This window comes from Pararge aegeria, chromosome 8 (genome assembly GCF_905163445.1).
Source record: "Pararge aegeria chromosome 8, ilParAegt1.1, whole genome shotgun sequence".
NCBI classification, from domain to species: Eukaryota; Metazoa; Arthropoda; class Insecta; order Lepidoptera; family Nymphalidae; genus Pararge; species Pararge aegeria.
In genome coordinates, this window is record NC_053187.1 from 10,775,777 (window position 1) to 10,791,707 (window position 15,931).

Below are 15,931 nucleotides of genomic sequence, written 5' to 3' on the forward strand. Positions count from 1 at the left end.
TCAATATTGTAAATGCGAAAATCTCTGTTTGTTTGTCTATTTATTAATTTGTTTTTATTTTCGGCTCAATACCTGCACTGTTCTTAATAGTATAAATCACATGAATAGTTTGAAACCCACAGATGAGCATAGGAAGCTTTTATTCCTATCAAACTGCTGAACACTGTAACCACAGGACACAATAGAAGCGTTTTTATTATGTCCAGCTTGACAACTAAGATGAGACCAAAAAAATTATACAGATTACTTTTTAGCCTAGGAAAAATAACTGTTCCCGCGGGATTTAAATAAAACCAATCAACCGCAAGTGAAGCTAAGGGTAACAGCTACATTAAAAAATTAAAATATGAATTAACAAATGCCTCATAATGCTCAAAATATTACCATATATATATTTACGGTATGAAATCACATTGAATTTAGTAGTTTAAACCTATTGTAACATATTCAATTAATCGTTTAAACATCAAATAAGAAGAAGATAAACTATCAAAGTTATAATTTACCAAATTAAAGACGTGGTGATTTTCAACATACCTACTTAGTGTTAAAACAAAAAAAGGCTAATTAACAAAATCATTAGACGGTGACGATTTCTTATACTGAAATTTAAGTAAGGACACTCGTTTTTTTGTAACATAAGCAACATTGAATATTTTTATACTTTTAAGGCTGTCGCAAGTGAATGAATATGAATTGAAATATAAGTTCTTTGGTATTTTCCTCAGTTACGTTTTTAAACTGTGACGTGAAACAAAACCAAATGTTATCCTTGAAAGAAAAATTATCAAGGCTTTTTTACCTTCATTTTCAAAGTTTTTGATATCGATGAACTATTCTGTTTTCTCTGAATTTACCTGCGAATTTGTGTCATTTGTAGGTCACTCTTTTCATTATTTTGTACTTGCTTCCTCCCTACACAGGTACAGTTGACGTGACACACGCTTTACCGTTTTGCTTCGTCGCGCATCTTTAGAAAAACTAATGAGCTAATTACCAACATCACTAGGCACACCACGACTCGGAAAACATAAGCGGGAAAAAAAAAAGTGACCCTGCGTATAAACCGAAGATAAATTTATAAAAAGCGATCGATCTCACTCTACGAAATCGGACTCCTGTTTATAATCTATTCATTAGCACGGATTATACTAATCAGTGTTAATATTTTTCTCTTATTTATTATATTCTTACCTATTATAATCTATTTTTCGCAAGCTATATAAAAATATTATTAATTCGCAAGTGTTTCTCGTTAAAACGCTTATAAAAACTGAAAAAGACAACTGCTCGATTTACATTTTTAGCTCAATTTTATGTAGTTTGATTTATTCAGAAAGACTCCCATATTTTGAAAAAAATGCAAATGTGTTCTAGACTTCACTGCAAACAAACAATTATATACTTCTTACATGAAAAGCCAAAGTGAATTTGAGCACAACTGAAAATAATTTCTTAAGTAGTTCTTCCATAAATACCATAAATAAAGTGTAGACAGATAAAATACATCCAAACCAGGCTAATACAAGGCAGGCTAAAATCGGAAAAATCCTCTTAAAATCAAAAAGCATGGAACACCATAGCATACTGTAATCAGTAATTTACCAAACAACAACGTCTTTAACAATGTATGATAATATTATAATATAAATTCTCTACGGTACATTAAATTTGACCTTGGAACTAATGGTCCAAAAAAGAACATACCTAATTAGCGCATGTGTCTCAATTTGGTCCTTCCATCGAATATCTTGTTAGGCAGAAAACTCTCTCTCAAAAAAGTTCCATTTAAAAAACGAATCCCAAAACATATAAACCAAATATTATCAAAGATATAATACGATTGGCAACATGTACATTAGCCAATAAATAGTAGGTACTACTTACTAGCTGCACTTCTTTAATTATATACATAGATGAACATTTTATATTAAAAAAAAATTCTTTATTAATTATTTTATGGTTTCAATTATAATCGATACTGCTAAAGATTTTTCCATTCAATTGCACACGATAATTAGTACAAAGTCGTGAGGGTAATTATACCCACCTACACAAATGGCTCTGAGTATTAAAACTTCACATCCGTTCGGAAGTCAATAGATTCTGTTTTCAGATTGATTATTTAACCTAGTATGTAACATAAGGAAACTATATTATAATTTTCACTCCTGATATATAACTATCAATTTACTACTCAATTAAACATCGCAAATGATTGCAGTATAAGATTACATAATGAGATATATTATAGCATAAATATAACGATATAATGATATAGGTGAACCTATATCATAATTTCATTATATATGTAATAGATATACCTTTCTACTTTACATTTTATTAAGATTTTAGTACACGGAACTATTTTATTAGAAGCGGGAATAGCCCAGTGGGTAGGACTTCGACTTCACTTTTGGGGGGACCGAGTTAGAATCCCAGCAAGCGCTTTAACGTTTCTGAGTTATGTGCGTTTTAAGTAATTAAAATAACACTGGTTTCACCAAAGAAAAACAACGTGAGAAAACCGGCATGCCTGAGTGTTCTCAATAATTTTCTCAAAGGCATGCGGTCCACCAATCCACACTGCGCCTTAACCCCTGTGGTGGCCTTAACCCCTTCTCAATGCGGGAGAAGACCCGTAGCCTGTAGTGGGCCAGTAATGGGTGATATAATACGGAACTTTTAACCACAGTCGGTATAATAGTCATTGATTTAATGTTAATACTTTAATGTTTAGATAGGTAAAGAAAAAGTAAATGAATAGCTATTTTAAAGATACATGAAGTTTAAGATGTGTCACACAAATTAGAATTAGTTAAAAAAACATTTTCATTTTGAGGAAAACCACATGAATGATATCGGATTGGTAAATGATTCACTGTACTCACATTATCCATATACGATCTTAGACTGTATTAGGCCAACAATGTAAAGTCAACGAACACATTACTTTTATAAAGGCAAAACCAGATTAACGCATTCATAAAAAAACAGTTCATCTACTTCCCAAATCTTTTAATTTAAATGACAGAATGATTTAGATACACTTATTTATTCGCAAGTTATATTTTGTATCGAGATTTCATTGCGGTTTAAGCTTTAACATTATCAAAAGCGCTTTGTTTTGTCAGACTGATAGACAACCTACAAACCAAGAGAATTCCATCCCCGAGGTGTAATACGGGATATAAATTTGTAGAAAATTATTTAGTATACCAAGTTATTTCAATCTTTGTATCTTTAGCATTCATTTTATTTGACTCTGCTGATTTTTTGCTTTCTGGAGAATATCTCAATCTCATGGGATATTAGAAACTCTACCCAGAAGAATTATTTTTAGTAGGGATTACTTTGCTTGCTTATATTACAAACGCGAACGCGTGTTTGTTAGTTTTCTCCGGCATACATGCAGTAACAAAGCAATGGTTTTTTTTTTTTAATATTTGATGAAATATGTTTACAAGAGACAATCCCGATTAATATGGGATAAAACTAGGTGCTGATGATACTTTACAAGCGGGTGAAGCCACAGGCAGTTGCAGTTTTATTATAAAATGCAACAAGCTAAGTTCAAAAACTCCCAGTTGTCCCTTCTCCAGAATCCACGGAATGGAGACACAAATCAATATATAAATTATATTTATGGCTATTCTCGAAATAAATAATTTCAAGAATTTATACACGGTAACTTTTTTATGGTGTTACAAGGTGTCATATTAATTAATGTATTCGATCTTCAGTGTATTTATTCGTCATTCGAAATTGGTGAATTTACCACACAAGGGAATTATTAAAAAAGAAAATGCTCTTTTGAATCATGATTCAAAATCATTCGATTATTTTTTCGTTACAGTGAATAGTCGGAATATTAATTTAGTTAGTCGCCACGTAGCACGCACTTGCTCACGGCATTTCTTACATAATTATTATCTTAAATATTACATACTTAATTATTTAACTACTTTTTTACCATTAGAGAGACGTTGTTGGATACAATAACACATCTAGGTGGCTAGCAGCATAGGCAATACAAAAGTACTTTACAAAATTTTAAATTGATATCGCATATTTTAAATTGATTTGATAATAAAGTTGAGTCCTGTAGCTTCTACTTCATTTTAATTTTAACAGTATTGAGAAAAAATAATCTAAATAGGTATTTATTTCGTCGGCTTTAGATTCGATCCGCTAAAAGTAGGATGTGGGGATCTATAAACCAGTCGAAGTTTTTCAACAAATTAAAAAAACCAGTTCAATATCCCGGCTGAGCTGATGTCAACTTTAGTCTTTTATTCGACCCCAAAAAATTGCAAAACGAATATTGAAGCAACGCTCTCGAACGCATGTTGGACAGATCCAACGATTGGGACGAATACGATTGGGAACTAAAATTACAAAAAAAAACTTAACTTAAGCAAGAAAGCAGAGGAGGTAATTCGATATTATAAAAGGTTGCTTGTACTGCACTTTTGTGCTTCCTCCTGTCAGGTGTTCTACTTACTTTTTATATTAACTTTTTCATGAGGCTTTAAATTCAATCATTTATGTAAATCTAGTGTTTAAGAAAGATTTTGTAGTATTTTTTTCCTTTTTTTTCCAGACTACGGAAGCGTAACGTGTTTAACAGTCTATGTACGTATGTAAGCGTAATTGATTTCCACTAAATTCAGACCTTGATGATTTAACACGGTTGAAATTGGCAGTGTCGGAAACCCACCGTGTAATCGAACCACTATGTTGGCAGATAAAAGCGTGTTAAATAGACACAGATTATCAAAGCGTACTTTTTTACTAAACTCACTATTATCTCGGAAGTGGTTGCCACTAAAAATATTAAATAAAGTTTATTTGAAAAGGCATTAAAAGTCTAATATTAAAAAAAATATAATTGCCTTTCCTTTTGAAACAACTGGCTGGTTGTTATTTTTAATGTGTGGTATTTGGCAACTTGAATATCCATGCCAGCTGTAGAGACTATGGAGCGACAAACTGATCAAATTCAACTTCAGTTTCCCGCGCCCTGTCTGGCCATACGATTTCCTTTTTTGATCTACGTTAGCAGAAAAAGAGAAACAATGAAGATATTATAATGTTTTTTTTTATTTTTATCTTTAAACTAACAATCAAGTGAGAGTTGCGGTGTAAGAAATAATCTTTGAACTATGAGATACCTACAAGTAGGTACGAATCCGCATCTTAACTAGTATTAGAAAAGACGGTTTATCATCATTATAATCAGTACAAATAGGAAGTTATTTAATAAATTTTACTACGACTTCCTTAATTCCAACAAATGCGTATACACAATTTAATTATCTTTGGTAAAAATAAAAACTACAGATAAACATTTGTACAGGTTTTCATCAGGTTGTTTTTCCAAATTCATGTTCTAGCCAATATTATATTTTCCTGTCAACCTTAATATGGTAGGAATTTCTGACAAGCTATTAACTTATGATCATCATCAATAGCCTATAACAGTGAACTGCTGGACTAAAGGACTAAACCTCCCCCTTGAGGAGGGTTCTCATAAGACGGAGGGTTTCTCATAATCACCGCTGGGCAGACATTGGCGATGGCAGCAGATGGTGGTAGTAGCATTAAGGACGCTGCTGACCGTTCTCTGATATATGATCAAGTGCAGTAAACTGGCTGAAGGAAACGGGCACAGTTTTAACAGTTCAAATAATAATAATATAATATGGCATTCACTTCGAAATAGCTTTCAAAATATAAAATTCAATAACATAGTAAGGTACGATTAGTTATTTATAAGTAGAATCTGTACAGTGAAACAACCCATACTCTACTAACCTACTTGAAATAAATGAATTTCAAATTTTGGTTTTTTTTAATAATATATAAATCCATCAACATAATACAATAGCACACAGACATAATAGATAGCTATTCTAAATAACAAACCGCAGTATTACGAGTATATGCCGCAACTGTCTCTTTTATTTGCTATAGAGTTACTTTTCCGCATTTCATGTTTAAAATAGATTATACCTATTAAAGCTTTAAGTAAAATTTTCATATTACTCGTTTATTTGTACTTAGGTACATTAAATATATTATTATTTATCTATACTATATCTGAATAGTCTTAGATTATGTTAAATTGTCGGCCTTGGTTTTTATGATTGTAATATATTTCTTTATCATCATCATCAAAGTCAAAGTCAAAAATATCTTTATTCAAGTAGGCCCATAAGTGGCACTTTTGATGTTTACATGAGAATTACACGGTAGTGAGATGATGGCGATAACCACATTTGTAAACTTAAAACTAAAGCTACGAGGGTTCCAAACGCGTCCTGGTCTAAGAAGAAGCCCACAACAAACTTCATCATCATCATATCAACCCATTACTGGCAAAATACAGGGTTTGGGTCTCCTCCCACAAAGAGAGGGGTTAAGGCTGTAGTTCACCACGCTGGCCCAGTGTGGATTGGTGGACTTCACACACCTTTGAGAACATTATGGAGAACTCTTTGGCATGCAGGTTTCCTTTGATGTTTTCCTCCTCCGTTGAAGCAAGTGATATTTTAATTACTCAAACAAAAAATAAATAGAATATCCTTAGAACACACCAATACAGATTGGTGCAGCGTGGTGGATCTGCTCTCTCTCTCTCCTTTGAGAAAGAAGGAAAATGTATGAACTAGTAAGTAGATATTAAATACGCAATGTTAGGGGAAAAAATATAATAATATAAATGGGGAAAGTGTATGTCTACTCTCAGAATAATTTAAAATCAGAAAACTTATAAAATTATTCCGATTTAGATTTATAATTGAGGCTATATGTTATAGTCAGTATTTTTTACGAGTATTAAGCTATTTTTGCCAAGCAAATCTCAGTACCAATCCGGCATGACGATGATGATGATTAATAATTTGTTTAATATTAACGAAGATTGATTTATATATAATTGTAAAACATCATATGAACGTGGCATACTAATCGCCAATATTATGCAACACATAAACACACTCAAATCAACACTGTTAAATGATACGTCAATAAATTTCATTAGTATGCACAGGACCACTGTATTTTCACTATCGTTCAGTGTCCCATTATGGGACACTTTCTTTAAATATGTTTTAGTCATTATTATGTTACAGTAATTTATAACACTACGTTGTAATCCTGATACGTTATCCAAATCATATAGTTATTTCTTAAAGAGTAAATCATCAAGTATGATGAGGTTCATTGCATTTATTGTAGGTATATAAACCTTACGGCTTACTTATCCTAATGTTTAAGTAAGAACTCATTTAAAAGAGAGATAGATTTTACATCATAATCATAATTATTATCAACTCATGGCCGTTATACCTGCTGGCCAATTTATCGCGTCATTTCGTATTTTTAAAAACAAAAAACTGGGAAAACTATTTTCGTCTGCGGAGTATTCCCGAAGTATGAAGAAATTTTGCTGTAATAGCCTATGCCCACGGAAAAGTATTAAAATTCATTCCGATCCATTCGGAAGTAGCGTATTGACAGACATAGACCTTTCTACTTTTTAATATAGAAAATAAATAACTTATATTGAAATAAATTTCTCCTTACAAACTTTCACCTAACCTAAGTAACCTGTAATTGTTTAAAATAAATCTTGTTTAATATAAAAGAAATTCATACAGTTTTTGAACGGCCCTTTTACCGCTTTAACACGATTCTTAATTTAAAACATAATGATGATTACTTAAAAGCTGCCGTAAACTAGGTATTCTTGTTAGTGTTGTACCATTCCGCAATTGCTAACAAAGTACGGTCATAACGCGATGGCCGTCGTACTCACCTACATTTTCAATGTCACATTACATATTTCATACGATGACGATACACATGTCGCATTGTTACGTCCAGTATGCCTACACATAACCTTGCCAAAACTAGAGCGTAAATACTCGACCACGGAGTTTAAATAATCCCTTCATTTGCAAAGATTCAAACATACATTAGAAATCATTACACGCAATGCAAATCAATAATAGATATTAGGTCGTTTTTGCACGTTTGAAGAACATTTTTTAAGAAAACTAAAACTAGCTTCGAACTAAGAAGCAAATAAATTTTAGTATAAATAAAGCTGGAATAGGTCGAAGCTTCAAATAGTTTCCTGTCGCGTAAAAATATGCAACTACTACTAATTTTGATAGACAATGTGTGTGTACCCCGATATAGTGAATACATCTGCGTAACCCTTTCGAGTGTACAGGGGTGATGTTATGTTGTGAGACTGCTTAAATAAATATTATGCGATATCAGAATTTTTTTAAGAATTACATTGTCTGTGTCGGACACTCTTCTTCAGAAATGGTTTCTGTATGAAAACCCTTTGAAACTAAGTTTTGTACTTACGTAAGGCAAGATGCGACGAAATCGCGCGCAACCGCTAGTAAAGCAATAACTACGGACAGTTATAAATTAATAAAATAAATATAGTCCGACAATACACACATCACCATCCAGGCCCAAATCAAGCATAGCTTGTGTTATGGGTACTAAGATGCCTGATGTATATTTTTATGAATAATATACATAAATATTTATAATATAAAAATAAATACCCAGACACCAAAAACATTTCTGTTCATCACACAAACATTTTTCCAGTTACGCGATTCGAACTCACCCTTGGACCACTCAGGCCTTCGACTCAGAAAGCAGGGTCGCTGCCCACTGCGCCAATCGGCCGTCAAAAAAGTTGTGTCGGTCATGATTTTTGAATACTACGATGCTTCATCATGATTTGGAAAACTGGTGACATTGAAAATGTTGGATGTCTGTCTGATCTATTGTAGTTTAATCTATTATAGTTAGCTAACAGTCTTGCTAAAGATTCTTCGAGGTTGTAAGTGGGTGTACGTAGATTGAGTATAGTTATTTCTGTGCTCATTTTGACTGTGCTTCATTAAGCAGTTGTATATATAAAAGTATATATGTCTCTGAAAAGGTACTAACCAATAAATTAAATAGAGTCCACTCATATTGTTTAAGTGTCGCTTAAACAATATGAATCGACTCTATTTAATTTATTGCTACTTACTGCGAAGCTTGAATGTACAGGAGTCAAGGCATGAACGTCAAGTCCTTTTCACGAGAAAAGGACTTGACTCGTTTAACTTAAACCAGAGTTTTAATCACTTTCCGAACATGCACTCTAAAAAAAATTGATTATTCTTAACAAGATAGTGATTAGCTCAATCTATAATGAACTTGCTGCTATAACTAATCAGCTTTTGTTGTTATGTTTATTATCATAATTGTTATAATTTATATAACGTCAACTAAGAGAAAATCTCTCTTAGTTGGCTTTCTTTTTTTAGAGTGTGGTCTCGACATTGTACCGGAACCCTACATCGCTGGGTGGCACGAATTTGTCCGCAAGGTGATAACTAGCTTGGGCCGAAGTGTCCCTTCAGTCCAGACCAGTAAAAAGTTAAATTCCCAAATGGCTACCGCCGGGGGTCATCCCCCAGACCTTTCTCTTATAAGATCACAGCACTCACCACTGTACCGTGGGAGTCGTGATATTCAAATTCGTCGTATTGGGTCGTGTTAATATCAAATGGGGTACCTTTTACCTGTGGCAGTGATTAGAGACCGTTGACAGGTAAATTTTATAAGTATAAATTTATGTCCTTGACTCACGAGATAATAACAAGTACTACACCTAATCACTTATCAGTAGTACTCTATGATTATACTCCCCTGCGTTATTATGTTGTTAAATGTCCATGAGTTTGTAATACTATATGACTAGTAGTATGATAATATACAGATACAAATATTCTTTTAATTACAAATTATATACCTGTTTTAGTCCATGGATTACGTTATTAAACCTTCTTATTAGAGTTGAATAGAAGCAGGCGTTACTTTGGAGAACACCATGATAATAACAATTATTCATAAACAAATACAATGAAAAAATCTTAGGATTTATTTTTACAATTATTCATTGTAAAGTCAACTGCTTCTGAAGATGCTTCTGTCCGGTCATTGCCCTTGATCTGTTTGGTGTTATTCACGGAGTTAAGCAAATTAAGCTTGATTTTCATAATCTAATTACTGGGTTTCTTGCTTCACTCGGCTTAAACTCGAATTAAGTTTAACACTTAGTTTATTCATTGCAAGGACTTTTATGAAACCTATATTTTTAAGGATGTTTTACTCACTTTACTTGATTTAATATAATCATCATTTATCGTGTCGGTTGATCTTCACTATGCTTATTCAATATAACAATTAAAAAGTAATATTTTGTTATCTTTTCAGAGTCAATTTCAGCAAACGGCTGGGATGAACAATGTATAAACAGGAGCTTTTTCTTCTGGTGAGTTTGTAGATTTTAAACCTTTAAACAAGTTATATTATTGTGTTTTTGCTGAAACGACATATTTTGAGTCTTAAATTTGTAGATCTTACTTTCTTGCCACGTACGCAGTACGTACTATGTATTATATCGATCCTTACACACTTTATAGTTACTCTAAATTAGCTTATGTAGTTCTAGTTTCCCCACTTTTATAACACAATTATATTTTTATAATAAATTATAATGTTATAAATAAGTCTGTTTGTTTGTTACCATTGCACAATGTAAGTGATATTGACAAAAAAGACTCGTGAAGGCTTGCATCCTGGAGACGGTCATAAGCTAATTTTATTCCTTGGCTAAGGATTCCTGTGGAAATAAAAATTATTTGTAATACTTAATTGTATACAACCTTAGAAAAAAAGCAATTCATAAAGGCGGCCTTGTCGCTTTTTATAAGACCGCCTTTGCGAATGATTTTTTTTTTTGCTTTTAATGTGAACCGTTTTATGAGTTTAATCTATTATGAATCACATTAATTATAAAGACTTTTTTTCATTTATTTCACAATAAACGCGGGTAATGCCGCAGGCACAACTAGTTGCCTATTAACCAATCAAATTTAACAATATGACTTCGCAATGAAGCGATCAATAGTTAAAATTTTCATTGTTAAAACATTTCGTTGTAAACGCAATTTATTTTGCACGCATGATGTAATGTTGGAGAAATGAATTTCACTTTTTTATGTTTAGTCATTGGTCAGTGTCTATTGTTAGAAGTTCAAGCGGTAAGGAAGGTTTTGATGTAATACCCATTAGCAGAACCGTCTAAATACGAGTACTAAATCTCTTCCAACTGTAGAAAAGATTTAGTACCGGATTTGTATTGGAGTGATAAGTCTCTCACTCCAATACAAATCTAGTCTGTAGAATAGATTTGTATTGGATAAAATCAGGCGACACTTTGCGAAACACCTTACAGTGAAAATTAAGTTTAATACATATTTATATTATAAATGCGAAAAAAAGAACAAAAGAAAAAAAAATGCTCAATTTTTATACTTTTTCTTTATTGTTACCAAAGATTTATGCATTTTAAAACCAATATTTCTTCACCAATATCTTAATGGCAAATGTGTGTCCGTTTTTTGTATATTTGCTTGTGTGTTTATCTGTTTGTTACCTACGAGTATGTCCGGTTGAAACACTAAACCGATAAAATTTAGTTGTTGGATACTAAAAATAACGTTTATTAAATAACACTTCAAGTACTAAAATAAAACTAATAACTAAATATTAATAATATATATAATAACTGATAATTTATAATCATTAATTTTCAGCGTTACAACACGGAAGTTAAATGTTTTATCGAAAAGGTAATTTATATATAATTCTATAACTATCAGTAATCCATGAATTTCTGTTTTGTCGATTTCCACGGTATAATTGGTAAAAGCGTGTTAGCTCTCCCGAACATTAGCCTGGAAATCAGGAAAAATTATTAGGTACCTTTTTGTTAGTTAGCTTATTATTTTATTCTAAAAAAAACCATGCTAACTTTAAATACATTTTTGGACATTTTACATAGGTGGTAGACAAAATAAATGTAAAAAAAGTTCATTTTAGTTCATTGCAACAAATTTCTGTACATATTTCTTACAAAATAAATTTATGTAATGTTATTATCATTACAATAATGCTTTTATACGTTATTTGTCGTTACTACTCACTTATCTTTACTATTTACTTTACTATTTACAGTTTTTTTTACGTGAATAATATTCACGTAGTTGCTTTTATTTCCTATTTTCGTTAAATATTTAAAAATCATGTGAACTAAAATTTGGTAAAGTAAATGCATTCACAAAAACGAGTTAATGAGTTAGCGTTACAAATTCCTATGCAAATTGCTTATATGATTGGTATAAACAATAACGCGTAAGTCACGAATACTCTAATGAAAACTTTTACAAAAAAAAACACGTGGGCCTCGGAGCGTGGGCAGGAAACGTTTTATTTATACATGTTATATTATCGCGTTGCCTTTATATGGTGCGAATTTGAATAATCCAAAGGTAACTATTCATATCTTTTAAATCTAATTATCTTCCAAATTACTAAATGGCTGTTACAATGTAAGCGAAAACTAAAAATGATTGATATACAGAAAAAATGCAACCGAACGTATTTACGTTCGGTTGCATTTTTTGGACTATAATTTTACAGCGCTTGCTTTGGAGACTTTGGGCCCATAGTCATCAGACGCAAAAAAATGATATTGGGTACTAATATGTCACCAAAACTGGTCCATGCGTAGTTTTAGTACCAGGTTCCTCTATATATTTTATAAATTATATTACAGGACAACTCAATATATTGCCAAAAGGTTATCAGTTCTAGCCGTAGAAGAATTATTGACGACAACATTCCATCGCACGAACCATATTTGCCGACTGCAAGAAATAGTGTATTTTACAACTGTTCATCATCGGAATGCAGAGACGTTAAAATATACTCCTTCATTCAAATAGTTTCACCACGATCAACACTCAAGTATTGCTTTCTACAGATATCTAAAATATATCAATGCGAACCTGTCAAATATAATAATTATAAAAATATTGATAAGTTGCTGTTCTTGTCCAACAACATTCCGAATAAAATATTCTATTTGATCGATTGCTTAGCGTACTCAGACGGTGGGCGGGTTTGCCATAAGAAGGACAATGTTGATTCACACACCAAATTGGTAGACTTTGGGAACGTAGCGAGGCCGAACGAGTCCAATATATTGTCGCAGGAGGAATTTATATGTGAACAGGGTGAAGACACGATCAATTGTGATCACGATCTCTATGTACCGTACTCTGATGGTCTTAAAAAGAAAGAGTTAGTCGAAGGAGATAGTAAAATACTTTTAAAAACAGAAACTAATGCTGTAACGTTAAACTATAACTGTGTTCAATCGTGGTGTGGATATAGCGGTAGATTACACCCAACACGTAGAGCACTAAGTTATGAACCACCCGGTGGCAAGGTATACCGATGTTATTATGCCAATCAACAACAGATATGCAAGGAAAAGTATGGAAGCAATCTGAATATTTATAATCAACGTGATTGGTTGAGCTCTTAATAAATATCGATTATATAATAGGTATGTTACTTTATTAATATCCCTTGACCCGAAAAAAAGCGATTGTATTCCCTACTTGGATTCTAGGTGAAAACAAAAGAATAAGTACATGCAGCTTAATTTTTTTGTATACAGTCACTTAAATGGATACATTGTAATAATTTATTAATTCATAAGCGGTTTTCCGTTGCTTCCTCCGCGTATAACTGCTGATAAGATACTCGTACAAACTTGCATGCGCTATTTTACACAATATAGCTCAACCCACCGTTTCGCATCGCTCGCCCATGCTACGTTTGTTTGGCTTCTCAGGGTCGTAGCATGATATTACAACCTATAATAACCTTTCTCAACAGACGGGCTTTAAAGTGAAAGAAAGATTTTATATATTTGACGCTCGTTCCAACAAAAAAAGACACAAAGAATGGGATAGAATTTTTTGTGTAAAACTATTTTTAATATACAAAACCTACTGACCAAGCATATGACCCAAAGTAATGGTAGGTGAAATCCATCGCCTACAAACAGTACAATACTTATTTATGTTTTATTTATTAATTTAACTCTATTTGTACACCACTATGAAGTTAGGAAAAAAAAACAATAGAAATACAAAGACAGAAGTAGAATACAAAAGGCGGCCTTATCGCTTAGTAGCGATCTCTGCCAGGTAACCTTTGGATTAGGACAAGATGAGTGAGAGCGGACAGGTGGTGTAAAGTTATTGTAAACCTGCTAATTTGTATTTAGCTATTTCAAGCTAAATACAAATACATAAACAAAATTGCACAAATAAGAAAAATATAATAAATAAATATAAAATCATAAACTAATATATACTCAATCATACATAAATACTTATAAATAAATAAATATACTACGACAATACACACATCGCCGACTAATCCCAAAGTAAGCGTAGCTTGTTTTATGGGTACTAAGATAACTGATAAATCATTTTTATGAATAATATACATAAATAATTATAAAATATAGATAATCACCCAGACACTGAAAAATATTCACTCTACAATAACAACAGAAAAATAAAAAAATAAACAATAATTCACATACGTTTACTCACATGCACAAACATACACATTTTCTGAGAAAATAGCTGATTTAATGGTTATCACCGCTTATTTTTATAACAAATTTTAACAGTTAATTTCCTAAAACTATAGCGGAACAATATTATTTTATTAATTATATCAATTTATTACATTTTATACTCTAAAACTCTAAAACAAAGCCAAACACAACTATTTGCAAACAAAACAATATGTAGAACACCCATACAAATGTTTTGTAATAATATCCGGTATAGGCAGTCTTTAAACAATTTCCGTCACGATTTTTTGTATCACCGCCTCATCCAGATACACTTTACTTTCAATCGTCCTACCAATACCAGTGAAAGTGGAAGGTACCTCAGCCGCATACTCACCTACATACAAAAGCAGATTGCAATATTTAATTGAGCAAGCTTTATATAAATTACGTGATCTTGCAAACTATAACTGGTGTTAAAAACTTAAACAAAGCTGTGAAAAAAAATACATTTTTTTAACTTAGTACGTTGGCTTAAAAATGTAATAGCAAAACTTTTCTGCTCCCTCTTTAGTTGGTAAAACGACAGTAAATCTCCTATGACAGAGCGACTCATTGAAGGCCACACACCTTCTCTTTCTATCACATGCGATGTTTTTTCTATCATTTATTGATTTTAATTTTTTTTTTTTAATTTCTTAACACTGCTTAAAAAATATAAAACAATATTATGAAATTTATAAGAAAAAACATCCACCCTCCGCTTGCGGGGCTTTTGAATGCCCAACCAACCGGCGCGCGCAGGGCTCCAGAGTGAGGAACATCCTCACAATACGCGCCGTTTCAAGGACTACTGCGAAAGCTTCTTAAGATGTTCGTCGGAGCTTTCACATAAGATTGTTGTTATGTGCAAGCATTAACATAGTATTGAGCTTATTATTGAAGTAGGCTATAAGAGACCTTTCTGTGACAGAGTTTCTGTGACTACCTACTCAATTCTGCCTAAAACTAAAGAAAGATTGTATAGATATTATTATTTCTCTAAGTGCGCGCGTTTTACCTAGGTAAACGTGCATTTCTATATTAGACTATCCTATAATTGTACTACTATTATAAATGCTAAAGTGTGTATGGATGTATTGATGGATATTTGTTATTCTTTCACTCATAATCTACAGAACAAATTTGATTGGAATTAGGAATGTTAGTTCTGGATTAAGACATATATTCCTTTTTAGTTTACACATACTCACGGAATTTACAGTTCCCGCGGGATTTATGAAAAACAAAAAATGCTCAGGCAACAGATAAAGTATATTATAAAATCTAAATATACATTTTGGGATACTTCTTCTTTAGTTAAATTCTACTATATTTGACAAACATGACAAACAT

The 15,931-nt window shown here is 32.1% G+C and overlaps 2 protein-coding genes across 2 annotated transcripts in view; both read left to right on the forward strand.

Moving 5' to 3' along the window:
- LOC120625922 overlaps positions 1–15,931 on the forward strand; it is a 44,835-nt gene that overhangs the window by 1,225 nt on the left and 27,679 nt on the right. Inside the window, exon 2 of the mRNA XM_039893192.1 lies at positions 10,306–10,363. Within this exon, the coding sequence (XP_039749126.1) occupies positions 10,337–10,363 (27 nt within the window). The 5' untranslated portion in view covers positions 10,306–10,336. The remainder of the gene's footprint in view (positions 1–10,305; positions 10,364–15,931) is intronic.
- Positions 10,979–13,506, forward strand: LOC120625923. The gene is made up of 3 exons (XM_039893193.1): positions 10,979–11,135; positions 11,691–11,726; positions 12,713–13,506. The coding sequence occupies exons 1-3, from the start codon at positions 11,076–11,078 to the stop codon at positions 13,484–13,486; spliced, it is 870 nt and encodes a 289-aa protein (XP_039749127.1). The 5' UTR covers positions 10,979–11,075; the 3' UTR covers positions 13,487–13,506.